This window comes from Apis dorsata, unplaced genomic scaffold (assembly GCF_000469605.1).
Source record: "Apis dorsata unplaced genomic scaffold, Apis dorsata 1.3 scaffold_88, whole genome shotgun sequence".
Taxonomy (NCBI): domain Eukaryota; kingdom Metazoa; phylum Arthropoda; class Insecta; order Hymenoptera; family Apidae; genus Apis; species Apis dorsata.
This window is the reverse complement of record NW_006263386.1, coordinates 68,760-87,053: the sequence shown is the minus strand read 5'-3', so window position 1 is coordinate 87,053 and position 18,294 is coordinate 68,760. Positions and strand designations below refer to the sequence as shown.

The 18,294-nt window shown below is 24.2% G+C and overlaps 3 protein-coding genes across 5 annotated transcripts; 1 reads left to right on the top strand and 2 right to left on the bottom strand.

Moving 5' to 3' along the window:
* Positions 1-78: 78 nt before the first annotated feature.
* On the bottom strand, positions 79-2,324 carry LOC102680696 (mitochondrial 2-oxoglutarate/malate carrier protein-like). Its single transcript, XM_031508520.1, has 5 exons — positions 2,066-2,324; positions 1,705-1,838; positions 984-1,154; positions 500-599; positions 79-412 (listed from the first exon to the last, which is right to left on the bottom strand). The coding sequence occupies exons 1-5, from the start codon at positions 2,284-2,286 to the stop codon at positions 214-216; spliced, it is 825 nt and encodes a 274-aa protein (XP_031364380.1). The 5' UTR covers positions 2,287-2,324; the 3' UTR covers positions 79-213.
* Positions 2,325-3,043: 719 nt separating this feature from the next.
* LOC116185048 (IQ motif-containing protein H-like) lies at positions 3,044-7,933 on the bottom strand. Its single transcript, XM_031508540.1, has 7 exons — positions 7,929-7,933; positions 6,680-7,099; positions 5,745-6,240; positions 4,433-5,597; positions 3,924-4,179; positions 3,499-3,700; positions 3,044-3,363 (listed from the first exon to the last, which is right to left on the bottom strand). The coding sequence occupies exons 1-7, from the start codon at positions 7,931-7,933 to the stop codon at positions 3,094-3,096; spliced, it is 2,814 nt and encodes a 937-aa protein (XP_031364400.1). The 3' UTR covers positions 3,044-3,093.
* A 4-nt stretch (positions 7,934-7,937) lies between these two features.
* Positions 7,938-12,336, top strand: LOC102680467 (dymeclin). Of its 3 annotated transcripts, none has more exons than XM_006611411.2 (12): positions 7,938-8,332; positions 8,604-8,907; positions 8,988-9,191; positions 9,303-9,547; positions 9,713-9,928; positions 10,091-10,266; positions 10,385-10,510; positions 10,673-10,786; positions 10,869-11,084; positions 11,159-11,341; positions 11,467-11,583; positions 12,089-12,259. In XM_006611411.2, exons 2-12 carry the CDS (start codon positions 8,621-8,623, stop codon positions 12,257-12,259), a joined length of 2,055 nt encoding a protein of 684 aa, XP_006611474.1. In that variant the 5' UTR covers positions 7,938-8,332; positions 8,604-8,620. The 3 variants fall into 3 exon arrangements, with proteins under 3 accessions (XP_006611474.1, XP_006611475.1, XP_031364379.1); XM_006611412.2 differs by having other exon boundaries at positions 7,939-8,137; XM_031508519.1 differs by lacking the exon at positions 7,938-8,332 and having other exon boundaries at positions 8,621-8,907; positions 12,089-12,336.
* Positions 12,337-18,294: the final 5,958 nt, after the last annotated feature.

Sequence of the window (18,294 nt, the reverse complement as noted above, 5' to 3'; positions counted from 1 at the left end):
AATATATTTCTACAAAATTACAAAATCAAAGAATCCTATATTCATTATTACATTAAATTATTCTATTAATTATTGTCAAAATATTATTCTATTTAGATTGTAAACAACGGAACATATAATTAAAGGGGAAAATAATAGAATAAAATCTTTTTTTTAGCACGCGTTATTCATAATCTTTTTTGCGATATTATTTATCAAAATAAAATTCGAAATCTAATCTCTTACAAAGAACATATTATATGCGTATTTAAACTGTTCAAGGCATATCATAGTAATCACAGCATAAGGAGCTGATCTAATATAATATGGAAACCATCCACGGTACAGTGCAAATATTCCTTCCTCTTTCATTGTTATGACTAACATCCGAGGTAAGCTTGGTGGTTTTGTAGGTAAAGCCCAATTTTGTACTCTGTAACGAATAAAAAACAAGAATATTTTTTATCAATAAATAAATATAATAATTATTAAAATATAATAATAAAATTCTAAGAATTACTTAGTTTTAACTACATCCACAGGAAGTGATGCTAAACACATCACTGTTCCAGAGATCATTGATGCGACAAATGACAACCATAAACCTTCTTCAAAGAGACCTATAGTTATTAATATTACACGTAATTATATATATATATAATTAATTTTGTTTTTTTATAATTGAATTATACGAATTATGAAAATTAATTCTAATAATTTAAACTTTTTGTAATCATTCATTAAAAATTAATAAATCATTTTTTATAAATAAAAGAAATAAAAATAATAATACAATTACAAATTACAATACAATTACAATTAATAATTTATTTAATATTTATATTTAATTTTCAACCTTTAAAATTTTTTTAAACTTTAAGTTAAAACTTAAAAAAATTAATTTTCAAAAATTAATTAGATAAGTAATAAATTAATTATTTTGCAAATCTATTCGATTGATACGATATTTTTCTAAAATTGATAAGCTATTATAATTCATATACCAGTATCTAGTAATGATACTTTCGCTCTACTGTAGGTGCCCAATTGAGTTCCATTCACAAGTGCCCCTCTAGTCATCGTTGGTACAGCTCCTCTCCATAATCTACCAATACCCTCCGTTTTATAAATAGTAATTAATCCGGCGAAAGCATTTCTGTAATTCCGTCGTTTCTCTAAAAATTCATTCTTTAATTTATGTTTTTTCAATATTTTTTAATCAAAAAAAAAAAAAGAAGATCAAACTTCGTCAAAAAATATTTATTTATTTGTATTATTTTAATATCTTATTCTTTTTTCATTATTATATTAATTAATTCAATAAAATATCATAAAAAACAAGTATTTTCTATAGCAATATATGATTGAAAATTCTTTTTTTTTTTTCTTCTTTTTTCCTAATTAATAGAATTTACATAATCTATATACATAATCTATATACATAATCTATATATCTATTCATGAAAAAAATATTAATGTAGATTTGAAAATTCTATAAATTATTTATCTTATAATATTAAATTGAATATGAATTATTTCATATAACATTTAAAAGATTCTATTTAATTTTTTTCTCAACTCTCTTTAATTGAAATTTTATTTATGTTACTTATAATAATTATTATTATAGTTTATTTACACAGATAATTTGCATAAATAAAATTTTCATATATTCTTTAGAAAACAAGGATGAAACTTATTACTTAATTTAAGAAAAATACTCACCAGGAGGTAATTGTAGGTCACCTACCATACGAACTAAAATCAAATCGGACGGTGTTCCAACAAATGCACCAACAGTACCAGATATCATTCCAATACCGAGCATTGTAGCATAATTTAAACGACCAAAATAACTCCTAAATTTTAAATTTTATTTTTCTTTAATTAATTCGTAATTTTATAATATTTACAATTACAATGAATTATTATATATGATGAATTATTATATATGATAAATGATTTATATAAATATATATAATTAATATATAAAAAAATATGAAAAAAAATACTTTCTAAAAAATCAAATTATTTTATTAAGGATTAATATAGAATTAATTAATTAAATTAGACATAATATATTTACTGGGCTAAATCATATAATGTAGTATAGCAGCCAAGCCTTGCAGTGCTATATGTTAATTGTCGAAGCATAGCTGCAGTCCAACCAACATAAAATCCCCGAATTCCAACTTCCTTTAAAGTCTGTTTTATTGTCTCTTGCAAAGATGTACGTGTAATTTGCATACGTAACTTGGCTAAATCCATAGGATACACTGAAGATTGTGATATGATACTGCATGACATATGAAAATAAAAGATCAGGATTAAGAATTAAAATATTAAAGATAGATAGAATTAAAGAAATTAAAGATAGAAAACTTTTCATATTTAAAATTTTTTAAAAATTTTAAATTAATTTTAAATGAAAAGAATTTTTATATTTGTTATATTTTTATATCTTATATTTATACTAAATATAAATTAGAAAATGAATTGTTCTAATATATTTTATTAATTATAAATATAATATAATATAAATATAAAAATTCTTATTAAAATTTTAAAATAAAAAATTAAATTTAAATCTTCAAATATCAATAAAAAAATATAAAATATAAAAAATATTGAACATTTTACCCTGATAGTCCACCAATAATGAAGTTAACATAAATAGGCAATTTTTGATCCTTATGAACCAATAATAATACTGAATCATCATTTATCATTAAATTATGAGAATTTACTGATAACAAATGCATAATCTTTGTTAAAATTTGATGAAATATATTATTTCAAACTAATTTATTGTTTCACGATTCATATGTGAGAATTTAGCAACATTTAATGATTCATAAATCTATAGTCTGTCTATTTATATATGTAAATGTTAAATATGAAGTAATGAGTACTTTTAATTATTATAATAAGATGAATAATCATATCATTAATCATTATATGAATAAATTATTATGTGTGATATAAATAATAAAGAAACAAAAATTAATGAATTGAATGAATTACAAAATAAATATTCAAAGCCAAAAATCTATTATATTCTATATTATCAATAAAAAGTAATAATATATATATTGATGGATAATTCATGATAATTTACGACAAATTTAGACATTTGTCGGTAATATAATCACTATAGCTAAGTGAAAGTTTCAAAAAATAGTCACTAAGAATTGGTAAATTTGTTTCTGGCTTGTGCTTCGTTTTCATTAACAAAGTTATATGCAATTTTTCCAAACATTTATGTATCATTTTCAATGTATTGCTCATAGCAGGACTAACAGCGACCATCTGAGCAAGACTTCGAATTTCTCCATCGTGTAGAAGTATGTTACATCCTTGTTTTTTTACTCTATCATAAAAAATCTGTAACTCGAAAATGAATTTTTTAAATTAAAAAAAAATATATTATGATGGATAAAAAAAAGTGAAATATTATGATGGAAAGAAAAGAGTGAAATGCATTTGCATAAAAAAAAAAAAAATAGTAAATAAACGTACATCACATGATTCGAATAAACTTTTGAGATTATGCCATTTATAACTGGAAAATCTACTATGATGTAGTTGAGTAATTGCAACCGCAAATCTTTCTACAGTTTCATTCCATTCCACTGTTTTATTTGTTAATAAAAGAGATGATTTTCTTTTTTCCACTTGCGAAGCTATTGCAACATCACTGATAAAATTATCTTTGTCAACACTATTAAAATATAAAATGGAATTTAAAAAATTCTTTCAAAAGAATACTTTAAATAAGATAGTATTAAAAATTGCACAATAAAATTTATTTTATTGAATATAATGAAATTATTAAATAAATAAATTTTAACAAATTCTTTCAAAAAAATTATTGATTAAAAATTACAGATATAAATATTTTTTAATTTAAAAAAAGATTTTTTAAATCGATTTATTTTACTTACTTATACCATCCATTAATTGCAAATTTCATCCACTCGATATAACTTTGCAAAGAGGTATAATAAGGAAATACGTTTAATATTAATATGATTAATCTTTCCTCTTGCTTATGCATATAGCAATAACAATCGACACTTAAATAACCAAAGTATCCTCTATTTTGTATATCTTTAGCGAATTTGTTCACTATTGGTTGTAAATTTGAAATGTCCACAGAAGTTTGAGGTAACATATAAATAGTAGTACCATATATCGATTCTGTTAATAAAATAAGACATTTATAAATCACAAAAGAATATCATATTATTTTATTCATTAATTCATGAATTAAATTTTTGAAATCTATTTTCGTTAATATTATGTTTTTTTAATGAAACTTGATTTTCATATACTGACTATTTTTATATCATAATAAAAAATTTATTTTATTTTCATTTGTAAACTCATAATTATGTTAAAAAAATAGAAAATATTTCATATTTGATAAATGTATAATTATATAAAATGATACCTAAGTTTATTCTATTGGCGCTACCCAACCATTTAGGTCCCTTTTTGGTCACTTTCGCTGGGATAAACAAAGAAAGTTGAATCGATTCGGAATCAGGCGGAATTGCTTGGATTATGCATCCAAATTTTTGTATATGTTCATAAAACTTATCCCAATTAGCATATACCCTCGACAATCGTGTCACGCTCCGTATAACTAACGGTATATGGTTCTTCATTTTCTTAAGATACTCATCTCGCACACTCGCTTGAATTTCCCAAATATCCTCAAACTTTTCTCGTTCCCGCCTTAACTGCGGCATGAACGGAACGCTGATGTGATTGATCAGAAAATATCCGCAATGCTTGCCCGTTATACCGTAATTCAACTTGAACAACCACGTGCTAATTTCGGTATGAAGGACCATTAACTCGGATAAAGAGGAGCAAAGATTTTCAAAGTCTGTTATATGCCTTCTGTGTGGTGGTTGAGAGAGGCCAAGATTCTCGATTATCTCACACATATTGGAGGCGTTTAGAAGTATTCTTTGCGCCTCCATGTCGGGGCTCAATAAAGGAAGGTTCAGAGTACCGGCCAATCTCATGTCACATTCGTCGACAATGTAAGGCAAGAAATAAGCCAATTTTCCCTCGATCTTGTTCTTGATCTCGTTAATTGATTCTTGGGAACAATGAAGGATCCTGGATACATTTAAAGTAAGTTTTTTAAATGTATCCATTTGCGAAAGAGCGATGAATGTGATTCGTTTTGCGATTTCTTCGGAAGGTGATATGGACTCTATGAAATCGTTGTACATTATTAATATGTCTTTGATAGGCTTCACGGGTAGGATGTAGATCACCTCGGTGTTTAGATTGCGAACGAAACAGATTCGCAATAACATAATATTTTGATAAATGGGTAACAATTTTGGATTGAGTATTTGGCGTAATTCTAAAGGATAACCCATGGACGGTAGATGTACAACTATGTGCGGTTGTAGTATCATCGAATCGAATTCTATACTAAGCTTTTGAGTAAGATCCCGAGTTTCTTGCAAAAAACCCAACATTTTTTTTAGATAACGTCGATGCATTTCCCTCCTTGTTTTTAACGAAATCCAGAAAAACCATATGAGACTGGCGGCTATGTAAAGATGTGCCGATTCTATATTCTTTTTTCGTAACTAAAAATAGAATTGATTAGATATATTTAATTTTTTTATTTTTATCTCCTATTTCTATTTTATTTTCCTTAGTGCTTAACTTTATTTCAATAGAATCTAAAAATAAGTGAAAATGGATTAAACTTGTTCAACAAAAATAATATTTACCCAATATCCACGCCAGTGAGCTTGTATTAGTGTCGCAGCTGCAGATTTCTGTTCGATTTTTTGAAATTGTAACTTCAGACTTTTTAACCAAATAGCATCGTGTTTGTTTGTCAAAAGAGGAATTAAATCTGTTTTCGATAATATAAAATTTATCATCGTAACGTTCGAGATAAAGTCAAAAGTTGCGCGTGCATTCAATTGTAACAAAGGTATCGAACGTTTCTTTGCAATTTTTTCGATTTGTGGGCGAAGAACTAAATGCCACTTTGAGCTATATTGACGTCCATAAAGATCTAAAACTTTTGTCCAAACATCATTAATTTTAAATTCTCCATCAACAAATTTTAAATTGTTCAATTTTGAGAATTCATCTTTCAAAGAGGAAACAGTGTAAACTTCCTTGTGCTTAAGAAGCTGAAGGAACTCTACGATTGATGACGGTTGAATATCATTGATATCAGTTATATCAGTAACAAGTTTGAAAACAGGATCATTCCTTTTAAAAAAAATTATTATTATTAATAATATTAATAATAAATTAATAAATAAAAAAGTAAATTAATAAATAAAATATATATGTATATATTTATATGTATTCTTATCCGAAAAATCTCCAAGTATTAATTTTAAATACAATATTTATTAAAATTATTTTCAAATTAAATATTAATTTTTTTAATAATGCAAATAATTAATATTTATCAATTTTATTTTGTAATTACATTTATTTATATTATTATTTCTCTATATATATATTCATAGGACATTTTTGAAGAGTCCGATTAATTTTAGAGGCCAAAATATAAAAGTTGATATATGTTGGTGAAAGTTTATTTATATAGTTTTAAGCAATTTAAATTTGGATTAGATTAGAAAGAACATTGAAATAGAAATGAAATAACTTAAAGAAATAATAGATTAAAGAAGTTACCTACAAATCAGTTCGTTTTTTTGGCAAGGAGAACATACTTGTTCTTAACCAAATAATATCTTGCATAAACTTCAAATCATGCTCATCGAATTCCGTTCGTTCTTCTTTTTTTGGTTGTTTCAAGATATTTTGGGTATCATCAAGATTCCATATAGTTTTATTCTTCCAAGTACAATGACACAATTCATCATCCTCTGGTTCTTCAAATATATCATGATATATTTGACAAGATTTTCTCATCTCTTCCGGAGATATATAAGATGGTGGTTGCATGCGACCTTTTATTGATGTTATTAAGTCAATGTTCAAACGTATGAAAGTCTCTTCGCATAGTTGTTCCATATTTATGAGCTCTTCTAAAATATACTTGTGGAACATGTGAATGTAATTTACAGCGGCGTCACTGATTTTCTTATTCTCCGGACTATTAAAAAGTAAGACAAATCTGATATAATTATTATTTTCAAACTTATAAATAATTATTTGTTAATAATATTATAATTCTAATTTCAAAAGATTTCTTTTTTATTATTAATTATTTAAAATTATTTAGAAAGAAATTAAAATTTAAAAAAAATTTGCTTTTAATACGATTATTAAACATTATTTCTGAATTAAATTTAAATTTAAATTTTTATGTTATTTAAAACACTTTTTATTATAAATATTATAAACTAACCTGTTTTCTTGAATTAATTCTTTTTTACGTGTATTAAGAAATTGCTTAATAAGATTAATCTGTTCTCGTATTCCCTTGATACAAGATTTTAGCATATCTAGAAATTGAAAATTTAATTCTTCGGTTCGTAAATTTTTATGATAACGATTCATTTTAGTAATTTTATTATAATAATGAAGATTTTTAATGTAGATAAAACTTCATAAATTTCTTTTAAATATTTATTTTAAAAAAATTTATTTATATACATAATATATAATAATATTGTTATTAAAATTATGTTAATTATAACTTTTTAATTCAATTGAATATGTTGCAATTAAATATATCTATTTTTTATTGAGGGTGTCATTATTTTATATTGATTTCATTTATTATAACTATAAATCATGATCTAAATAGTAATAAATATTTTATTTATTACTATAGATATTAAGTACATGTATTCAAAATATAAATTGATGTAATTGTATCGTAATTGTAATATAATCGAAAATATATATGTATAAATTTGAATAAAAAATAGATTCAAATAATCGATTATCAGCACAACCTTACTATGACGTATTAATACGTCATTTTAATGATGTGGAATCAGTTTCCATGTGTTATATTCAATATATATTTTAGTTTTTATTTTTTGATAATACTTTTATAATAGAATTAAATGCAATTACAAATTATTATTAACTAATTGAATATGTATATTGAATGAATAACAAAGATGGCGCTCATTTTGATTTATCTATATATTTGTAAAGTGCTCATTTGACATGTGAAGAGGTTATATTCCTTCCTGTTTCTCATTATATTGATATTGCCTACAACGTGTTGTACGAAAAGTTTAATGATAATTTTGACACGAAAAATACGTAGGAGCATAAAAAAGATTGTGTATGAAAGGAAATTGCATAATATATATATATATTTAGAAAGTATTATTGAATTATTAAATTTCTATGACACTGGATTGTCAAAGTATGTTATATGATGTTTTCATGTGATTGAAATGTTTTTTATTTGTTTTCTCTTATGAATGTGATATGGTGCAATCTATAAATTATATTTTTATTACAATTATGTACAATTTATTAAAAAATATAATAGATTTAATCTATAATATGAAATTATCAAAAATAAATAGGCATTGTTTTTCATATAAAATAAAAATAAAAAAAATGTTTTACAAATAAATTTTTCGTTAAAATTTTTAATTATGAAAAAAATGCAATATATGTTTTACTTTTAGAAGTTTAAAACAAGGCAATGGGTACAACACCAAGTCGATATGATGATCTATCTAAAAATATTTATTTAGAGAAATTTTGTGGGAAAAAAAGTATTCTTCCAAATGATCCATTTTGGAACACATTTTTATCCTACAACATGAGACCACCTGTTACAAGAAATGATCAAATAGAATTGGATTCTAGATTGGATTCTTCATGTCAACAATTACTTGCAAATAATATAAGTACTGGTAATTTTGGTAGTTTGATACAAGTTGCTCTTATGCGTGCTAGCAATTTACTTGCACCAATGCAAAATCAAAAGTATGATATTTTTAATATTATATTTTAAAACTGGGATATATATTATATAATTTATATTATTAATTAATTATAATTTATAGAATCATATCAGCATGGCAAACATATAATGCATTGTTTGCGGTCAGATGTATATTAAAATATTTGATTGAAACAGTTGGTGAAGAAGAAATGATAAAGCATATAGAAGCACCACAACTACCAGTACCAACACAGTCAAATGCATCTTATAGATTAAAAGATCTTTTTGAAGCATTAGTTGATATTATAACAGATGTACCACTATGGTAAGTAAATTACAATAGCTTTATTATGTATATATACTACATATTATATATATATTAAAATTATATATTAAATAAAATCATATTTTATATAAAAAAAATTTATTTTGACAGTGAATTCACATATGTTGTACATCTAGAAGCTATAAATTGTTTATTAGTACTACTTTCTGTACAACTATTTTCTCAAACTGCAGCTGAATATAGCTGTATATACAGAATAGCAATGCATTCACATTCTAGTGAACATGCTCCAGCAATGGTGTGTACATTATTACACAATTTTGTGCAGCAAGAACATGCTCCTCCTGGTTTACTTACACAGCAACCAGGAGGGAGTATTGTTTTTAGTATAGCTGGTATGTTTAATAATAATATATATTATATATTATTGTATTATATTTTTTTAAAATAATATATTATTAAGTAATGTATATTGTTAAATAATTATTAAATTTAATTATATTTTATATTAAGTATTATTTTCTTTAAAGAAAAAATAATTTATTATTGAAACATTTTAGCTGGATTATGGAATGTAATTACAATGGGTATGGGTAGTAGTTTAAAAAATGTACAAGTTACAAGTAATGGTACTTCTGAAGAGGAAGAACGAAAACGCGATACAGAAACACCTCTTGCTAGTCAATCATTATTACTTTTATTGGTATTAACAAATCATTGTACTGCAACCCAAAATCCTTATAGGAATGCACTTTTTACATTTGTAGATATGCAAGGCTAGTATTAATTTCTCTCAATTATTATTTAAATATTAATTATTTAAAATATTTATTTTACTTATTTTAAAATATTTAATTAAATAAATTAATTTTAAAATAATATAAAAAATAAAATATGAATAAATTAATACATATATATATATGTATATATGATTTTAGAAGATTATTCCACAATGCAAGGAAAAAGCGCATTTAGATTTAATATAAATAAATTATATAATACTATATGTAAAATACCAAACACGGATGAGGTTACATTATTATTATACATGTTGCTACATAGGAATTCAAGTGTAAAACAAGATATCATGAGAAGACCAGATATACAACTATTAGTATGTATAAATTTAAACAAATTTAAAATATTGATTTATTAATTATTAATTATTTAAAAATATTATATTATAAATTTAAACATATCATAAAATTTATAATTGATGTTTTTACATACAGGTAACGCCAATACTTCAAATATTATATCATGCTCCAAATAATACATCCCATCATATTTATATGTCTCTTATTATTCTCTTAATTTTAAGTGAAGATGAAACATTTAATAAAAGAATACATGAAATAGTAAGTATCATTTTAAAATAATTTTAATTTTTTTTCAATTTTTTTCAATTTTAATTTTATTTAAAAAATTATACAAAATATATAAAATATATATAATATATTTTATATATATAAAATATATATAAAATTTTGAATTAATTAATACTAATTATTTATTTTCAGATGCTTAAAGGTGTAAATTGGTATACAGAAAGATCAATAAGTGAAATATCATTAGGAGGTCTATTAATACTTGTTGTCATAAGAACCATACAATATAATATGTTTAAAATGAGGGTAAACATGTATAAAAACAAATATAAATGTGATAGAAAATTAATATATAATTATATAACAAAATATTTTTTTAATTTTTCAGGATAAATATCTTCATACAAATTGTTTAGCAGCTTTAGCAAATATGTCAGCACAATTTACATCTTTACATCCTTATGTTAGTCAAAGATTACTAAGTTTATTTGAAACTCTTGCAAAGAAACATGCTAGATTGGAAACAAAAATACGTACGCAGCCTTCTGTTTCTTCCGATAATACTACTATTACAATTAATGGAACAACAGCAAACACAGACTTGGTAATCTTCTACAATAATTTATATTTTATTACAAATAATTAATAAATAATCTATATGTTAAACATGGATTTCAGATTCAAGATTTAACAATACTTGAAGAAGTTCTACGAATGGTATTAGAGATTATAAATAGTTGTTTAACTCATAGACTTGCACATAATCCAAATTTAATATATACTCTTTTGTACAAAAAAGATATTTTTCAACCATTTAGAATGCATTCAGCATTTCAAGATATTGTGCAAAACATAGATTCTGTGAGTTTTAATATAGAATATTTTATATTTCTTGCTTCTGAGTTATACATACATTTCTAAATCATTATTTTATATTATATCATTATTTTACGAAAAAAATTAAATGAATATATTATATTAATCAGGTTATAAATTTCTTTTCTTATAAATTGGAGCAAAAAGATCAATCACAACTTGGTGTAAGTCAAGTTTTAACTACAATTCAGCAAGGTACTAGTGAATGGCCACGTGACCGTTTAAGGGTATGTTTAATCTCTCATTATATAATTTTAGTTAATTGAATTATATTTTTTAACACATTCCATGCAAAGTTAAAATAACTATCACAAAAGTTTTGATCTTAACATGTTAAAATATTGAGCAGTGATAGTTTGATACTATTTTAATCAATGTATTCACGAATATTTGAAATATATATTAAATGATGGATTAAAAAAATCCATAAATGGATTAAATTAAATTTTTTTTATAGCATTATTGAAATTTTATTCGATTGATAGATTTCGCATGGAACATGTTAATATATGCATATTATAATAGATATTTAATTATCTAAAATACATGCATAAATATGTATATATATTTTATAAAATTTGGAAAAGCTATAAAATAAGTATATTAATCATATAAAAAGATCAATGAAATTTTTAATTTAAATATATTTTATTCATAAAATAAATTATAATTAATTAATCATGATTTATTAATTTTATTTAATTATATTTATTTTATTTATATATTTTACAGAAATTTCCAGAACTAAAATTTAAATATGTAGAAGAGGAACAACCAGAAGAATTTTTTATTCCTTATGTATGGAGTGTTGTATGTCAAAGTGCATTGTTACATTGGAATGCAGAAAATATAAAATTATTTTCACCTCATAGTGGTGAACAAACAACAATTATTGTTTGCTGATACTGAGATAAAAGCTGCTGCTTGCAGTAGGTATATAATATAGCATATATAAAAAATATTGGAAACTTCTTCATAAATCAGAAAAACATTTGATTATTTGATACAAAAATAATACATTATTTATTGCAAAATTAAAATCAAAACATGAAAATAGAGATTAGCCTAAAACAATACAATCATTTTATATTTGAAATGTTATAGTATATATCTCTTTTCTTTACTATTTTATTTAATTGTATTAATATTTTCCAAATAATTCATTGTTCAAAATGAATATTAGTTAAATTTAATGAAATTTAATTAAAATAATTTTGAAATATTTTAAAATCTTTTGAACATGCACATGCATAAGCCTAATAAGATTATTTTTTGTATAAATCATAAATAATAAGCAGTTAATCCTTTCATTGTACAGTAAAATTGGCTTTAATCTCGTAAAAATATGCATTATTAAGACTGGTGTTGCAACTTATTATTTTATAATAACTATATTATTATTTAAGTATTTAAATAGTATTGAATAAAAATGTCTAAATATTCAACTGGAGCATCATCATTCACACTATAAATAAGAATGAAACTTAAGTATAAATATTTTATACTATTCACAAAATATATAAATAAATATTATTTGTTATAGTTTCCAGTTGAATATTCACGCTAAAAAAATATTTCCGATATTAACACATAAATATATTAATAAAGTTTTCCATAGAAAGATAGAGTTAAATGATTGTTTAATGATTTTAATAAAAAAAAAAATTCATATTTTTTATTATAACATCTGTTTTTAAAAATTGTAAAAAAAACATTATCAAATAATGTTTAATTTTGAAATATTAAGCTAAAAATTAATAATATAAGCTAAAATGTTAAAAAATTATTTTAAAACAGAATAATAGTATTATAATAATTCAAGATAAAATCTCATAACATTCAAACATTGTAAATCATTATTTATATAATTGTGAAAAATGTTTATTTACATTTTATGTATCGTATTTAATTGTAAATATCTAATATGTATTAAGTGCATGGAAACAAATTAAGAAAAAATTATTTAATGAAAATTTTTAAAAAAATGGCATAATATGACAGCATTTATATACATATATAATTAATGCTGTTAATGTTGAAAATGATTTTAATTTAATAATATATATATATATACTTATATTTAAAAAAAATAAAGAATTCTGATATTTATAAAAAATATGTCTTTATTTTATTAAATTTTTAACTTAAAAAATATAGAATAAAAATATTTGTAAAAATTAATAACCAAAAAATATAATGAAAGTATTCAACAATGCAAATATATTATAAAATGATTGAATTTATTATCTATAGATTATATTATCTATAGATACACATATCAATTGTTTTATTTAACAAAATAATTTGTTTTAAAAATAAGAAATTTTGATATATATGTAAATATTTAAATAAAAAATATGTAATAAATCATAAGTTAATAAATGCTATTAAATAAAGATTTTTATTTACTAAAAATGAAAAGGGAATAAATTAATATTAACTATCTTTCAGCTTGTAGGACACATTAAAATATATTATATTTTTTAAATATTTTATATGCAAATTTTAATAATTATTTTATAATATTATATATATAACTACATTGAAATTTGTTCCTTGATGTTTTTCATTCTATCACACTGTGCAATAAAGCAATTATCAAATGTGATTATATTATGAATATGAATCATGTTATTATAATATAAGGATATATAAAATAAAATATACATTTTTAAAGCAAATATGTACATAATTAATGCGTCCTAAAAGCTATAAAGTTAGTCCTTTTACTTTTCGAATGTACATCTTTATTAAACAAATACAGTTGACGTCTTAATATTATTTATAATATGTCGTTATAGATAGTATTTCATTTTCCTAGCCTGTGCAGCGTGTATATGCGGCCGCGCTTATGTGTGTATATGTGTATATGAATGTGTATGAAGTGTATGTACGTTAATATGTAAGTGTATGTTTGTCTGTGTATGATACTATTGCTAATATTTCTCTTGTCGAACGATTCTCAATTACAGGATAACAAGGTAATTTGACATTTCTGTGCGTCACGTGCAGACGCACTGAATAACTCAGTGTGTCACACGTTTAAATCAAAACTTGTGTTACAATCTTTTCTTCACCTTTTTCCATATTTCACATCACTTAATGACTTTGAAACTGTGCTTAGCGTACAGATAGTATCAGTATTAATAATTAAATTCCTTAATGGTACTATATCGTTACTTAACCTTATTAGTTAACACACAATCAATCTGCGACGGGAGGGAATTTAGTCGGTCCGTAACATTTCGCTTACGGCCTAGCTATATAGTCGGTATAGTTGATTATTTAATTCATTACAACATTACCGTAGGATTGATAGTATTTTATCTCTTTTTTTTCTTTTGAAATGAGTTTTGAATTACGTGACAGACACGTACCTACGCATGTAATTTCTGTGGCCTTTTCTTGCATCAAAGGGTACTTAACATTTATATACGAATTAGAGGCGAGAGCGTACTATTGCGTATCTGTCGTGCCCCCAAGTGCTCTAACAAATTCGGATCAAGCATTTTGCATTCAGGAACAGAAATTCGCGGTTTTCTAAGTATCATAGTAATTCTTATAATCGCGAACAATATACTCCTGAATTGTTTCAGCTTGGACCGAAAATTGAAAATATTCTGTAGACTATTTAGGCGAATGGTACGTGTAAATGTCAAAGAGTATGTATATTTATATACGTAAACATACATACACGGATACATGTGCATATGTATACGTACACTAGCTGCCTACAAAATACAATAGTACATTACAAATTCATACCATCTTTTTTTCTTTCTTTTCTTTCCTCCTTTCATCTCTTAAATCATCATTTGCAAACAGCTTAGATATATTTTTATGTATAATATATATTATAATAGTATCATCTAGTTGGTTTTGTTCTGCGTAGTTCCATTTTTTCTCTTTTTTTTTCTCCATACAATTAATATAATTAAGTACATCTTTAGAACAGGCGTGTGTACACCTAGTTAGGTTGCAATGGTGTCGTTCTCTCTTATGAATATTTTTTCGCTAGCAGCCGAGAAAAACGAGTTTTTTTGATATACATATACATATCATCTTGCTCCAAATGGCTCGTTAGACCGGATAACAAAAAAAATGCTCCCTTTCTGTACTCTAGTTGTCGACGGATATTCTTCGTTGACTTTCAGTACAGAATACATTGCGATTTAAATTCTCGCGTTTCTAATGTTGCGAAAGTCAGCATTTTAATTCTTTGTGCAGTTGTTAAATTTTATACTTATGCCGTGTAAAAGACTCAAGAAAGGGTCTGTGAAGGAGTGTGTTGTGCGATCGAAGAAGGAATCGGTCAATCAAATTTCTTTTTCTTTCTTTTTTTTTTTTTTTTTTTTTTTTTTTTTTTAATAGAGCACATGCGACACACGTGCCTGCGCTTTTCAATTTTTCTCTGTAAGTTTCCACGGGAATAATCGAATCAATCATAATATTGAAAAATTTATAAATCTCTCATCAAATTTCTTTTTCTTTCTTTTTTTTTTTTTTTATTAGCGCACATGCGACACACGTGCCTGCGCTTTTCAATTTTTCTCTGTAAGTTTCCACGGGAATAATCGAATCAATCATAATATTGAAAAATTTATAAATCTCTCATCAAATTTCTTTTTCTTTCTTTTTTTTTTTTTTTTTTTTTTTTTTTTTTTTTTTTTTTTCTCTTACGACTCATGATAAATTCTATGATCCCCGATGTATATATGTATATGTATGTAAAGAATTTATAGCCCCATAAAAAAAGAAATTCATATATAATTGTTAAACATAATTATTTCTCAAATATTATACTATTTAAATTTATATATTCAGAAATAATTGAATTGCATTTGCAATAACTACAAACTAAAATTGTAAATTAGATGAGAGATTTATAAATTTTTCAATATTATGATTGATTCGATTATTCACGTGGAAACTTACAGAGAAAATTTGAAATGCGCATACACGTGTGTCGCATGTGCGCTATTATAAAAAAAAAAAAAGAATTAAATAAAATAAATAGCAGCATAACATTGTTTCCTTCACTTTTAGCGATCATTATTATTTTTTATTTTTTTTTTTTTTTGTTTCTTTTATTACACTTCGAATACTTAATCGCGCCATTTTGTTCTTCCTCGATCAAATGGAAAGAAAATGTATATAAATAACGCACTTATTCTTTATCTTAACATAATTAAAAGAAAAGTAAAATGAAAATGAAAAAAAAAAAAGAAATTTTCTTTTATAATAAAGATGATAGAAACGAATCACGATTATGGCAAGTAATGTCACGATAACGAGTTGATATATAGGAGCCCTTTACGAAAAGTTTTTAAACTTTTGACAAATCTCTTATAAAAATGATATGATATGCTCGTTGGAAAAATAAATTGTTCATATAGTTTCTATGAATATAGATATCCGTACACAAACTTTCAATACTAAATATTCAATCGGTCGGTATAATTCTAAATACATAGATACATACACAAAATCCTCTCATTACTTCGTAGCGAGTATCAATGCGCAGTTATTTACGAGATCATTCGTCGATAATTAATACCCTGCGGATCATTGCACGTACGAGGCATACATTCGAATGATACAGTGAACTACATTTGCTCACCTAGAAATACATATTTCCCTTTTAATACAAAACAATAGAATACACATTTTCGCTTAATATATGGTATGACACATCCCGCTTTTCTTTTTTTAATGAACATGCAAGTAGTTCATGTATCAACGAACGTGCGACATTTTTCTTACGCATCTGTCCCTTAATACCTATGCCGTTATAATAGTTAATGTTTTAAAATACAACAACAGTAGAGCAGTTTGCATTCGAGATGTTCCTCGAGTGGTACGCCTAACATGCGATAGATACTGATAGGAAATCAGTTTGAGTGTTCGCTATTAAAATATAGAGTAGAATTCAACATACTAGTCGCGTAAAGGCACATAAAAATCAGTTTCTCTATGAAACGAGTACGATTGCACGATAATCCTTTAAAAAAATAACAAACGATATCCTTCGCTGGTCGAATTGCTGCGCATTATTTTTCAATAAATAAATTGACTCCATTGTATAAACGGAGGTGCGCTCCTCACCACAGAATAATGATCGGACGCTGTATGTATATGTAAGTACACATGTTTTTTTTTTATTTTCTCTTTTTTTCTTTTTCATGCACATACACATGTACTCCATACAGTCTGTATACGCAATGAACTTGCATACAAATCTATATGCATGCGCACACATGTATACGGATATGATATTATACCGTACTTAATGGTGAAGCACTATCATAAGATGCGCGGCAATGTCCTTACTAAGAGCTAAGAGTTTTTTTTTTTTTTGTAGATTGATTAGGAAGGAACATTGTGCAAATTATATTAGAGGTTTTCCTTTTTTTTTCCTTTTTACTTAAAAATAAAGTGGAAAATTGGGCAAGTATTATACGATGGCCTAGGCTCAGCCCGATTTTACGTGCTACAGATTAGAAATATATATGTGTATATATATTACTTTTTTTATTGTTTATTTTCATTGATAGCATACTAATAATAAAATGGGCATATACAATTTTTTAAATACTTATTTTAGTCGAATATGAAAGACTTGATTGTTATGAAAAAAATATAGATATATATATACTTATGAGATCAAATGTCGAGTTAAAATGTTTAGTTATAGATAAAAAAGAGTAAAATATACATATTCAATTAGATAACAGTCAGATTACGTTATCGGGCTGTCCTGTGTATCAAAGGAAATTATATTCAAATATATAATAGCAATATATATAATAATCAGCGTTAGTAAATATTTGTAACAGGTAATAGTGGAATAGAATAAAATAGAATAAAATAGAATAAAAGGAGGAGAAGATAATTAAGAGTATAAAAAGTTCCCTCATCCTATTACTATTAATAATAAA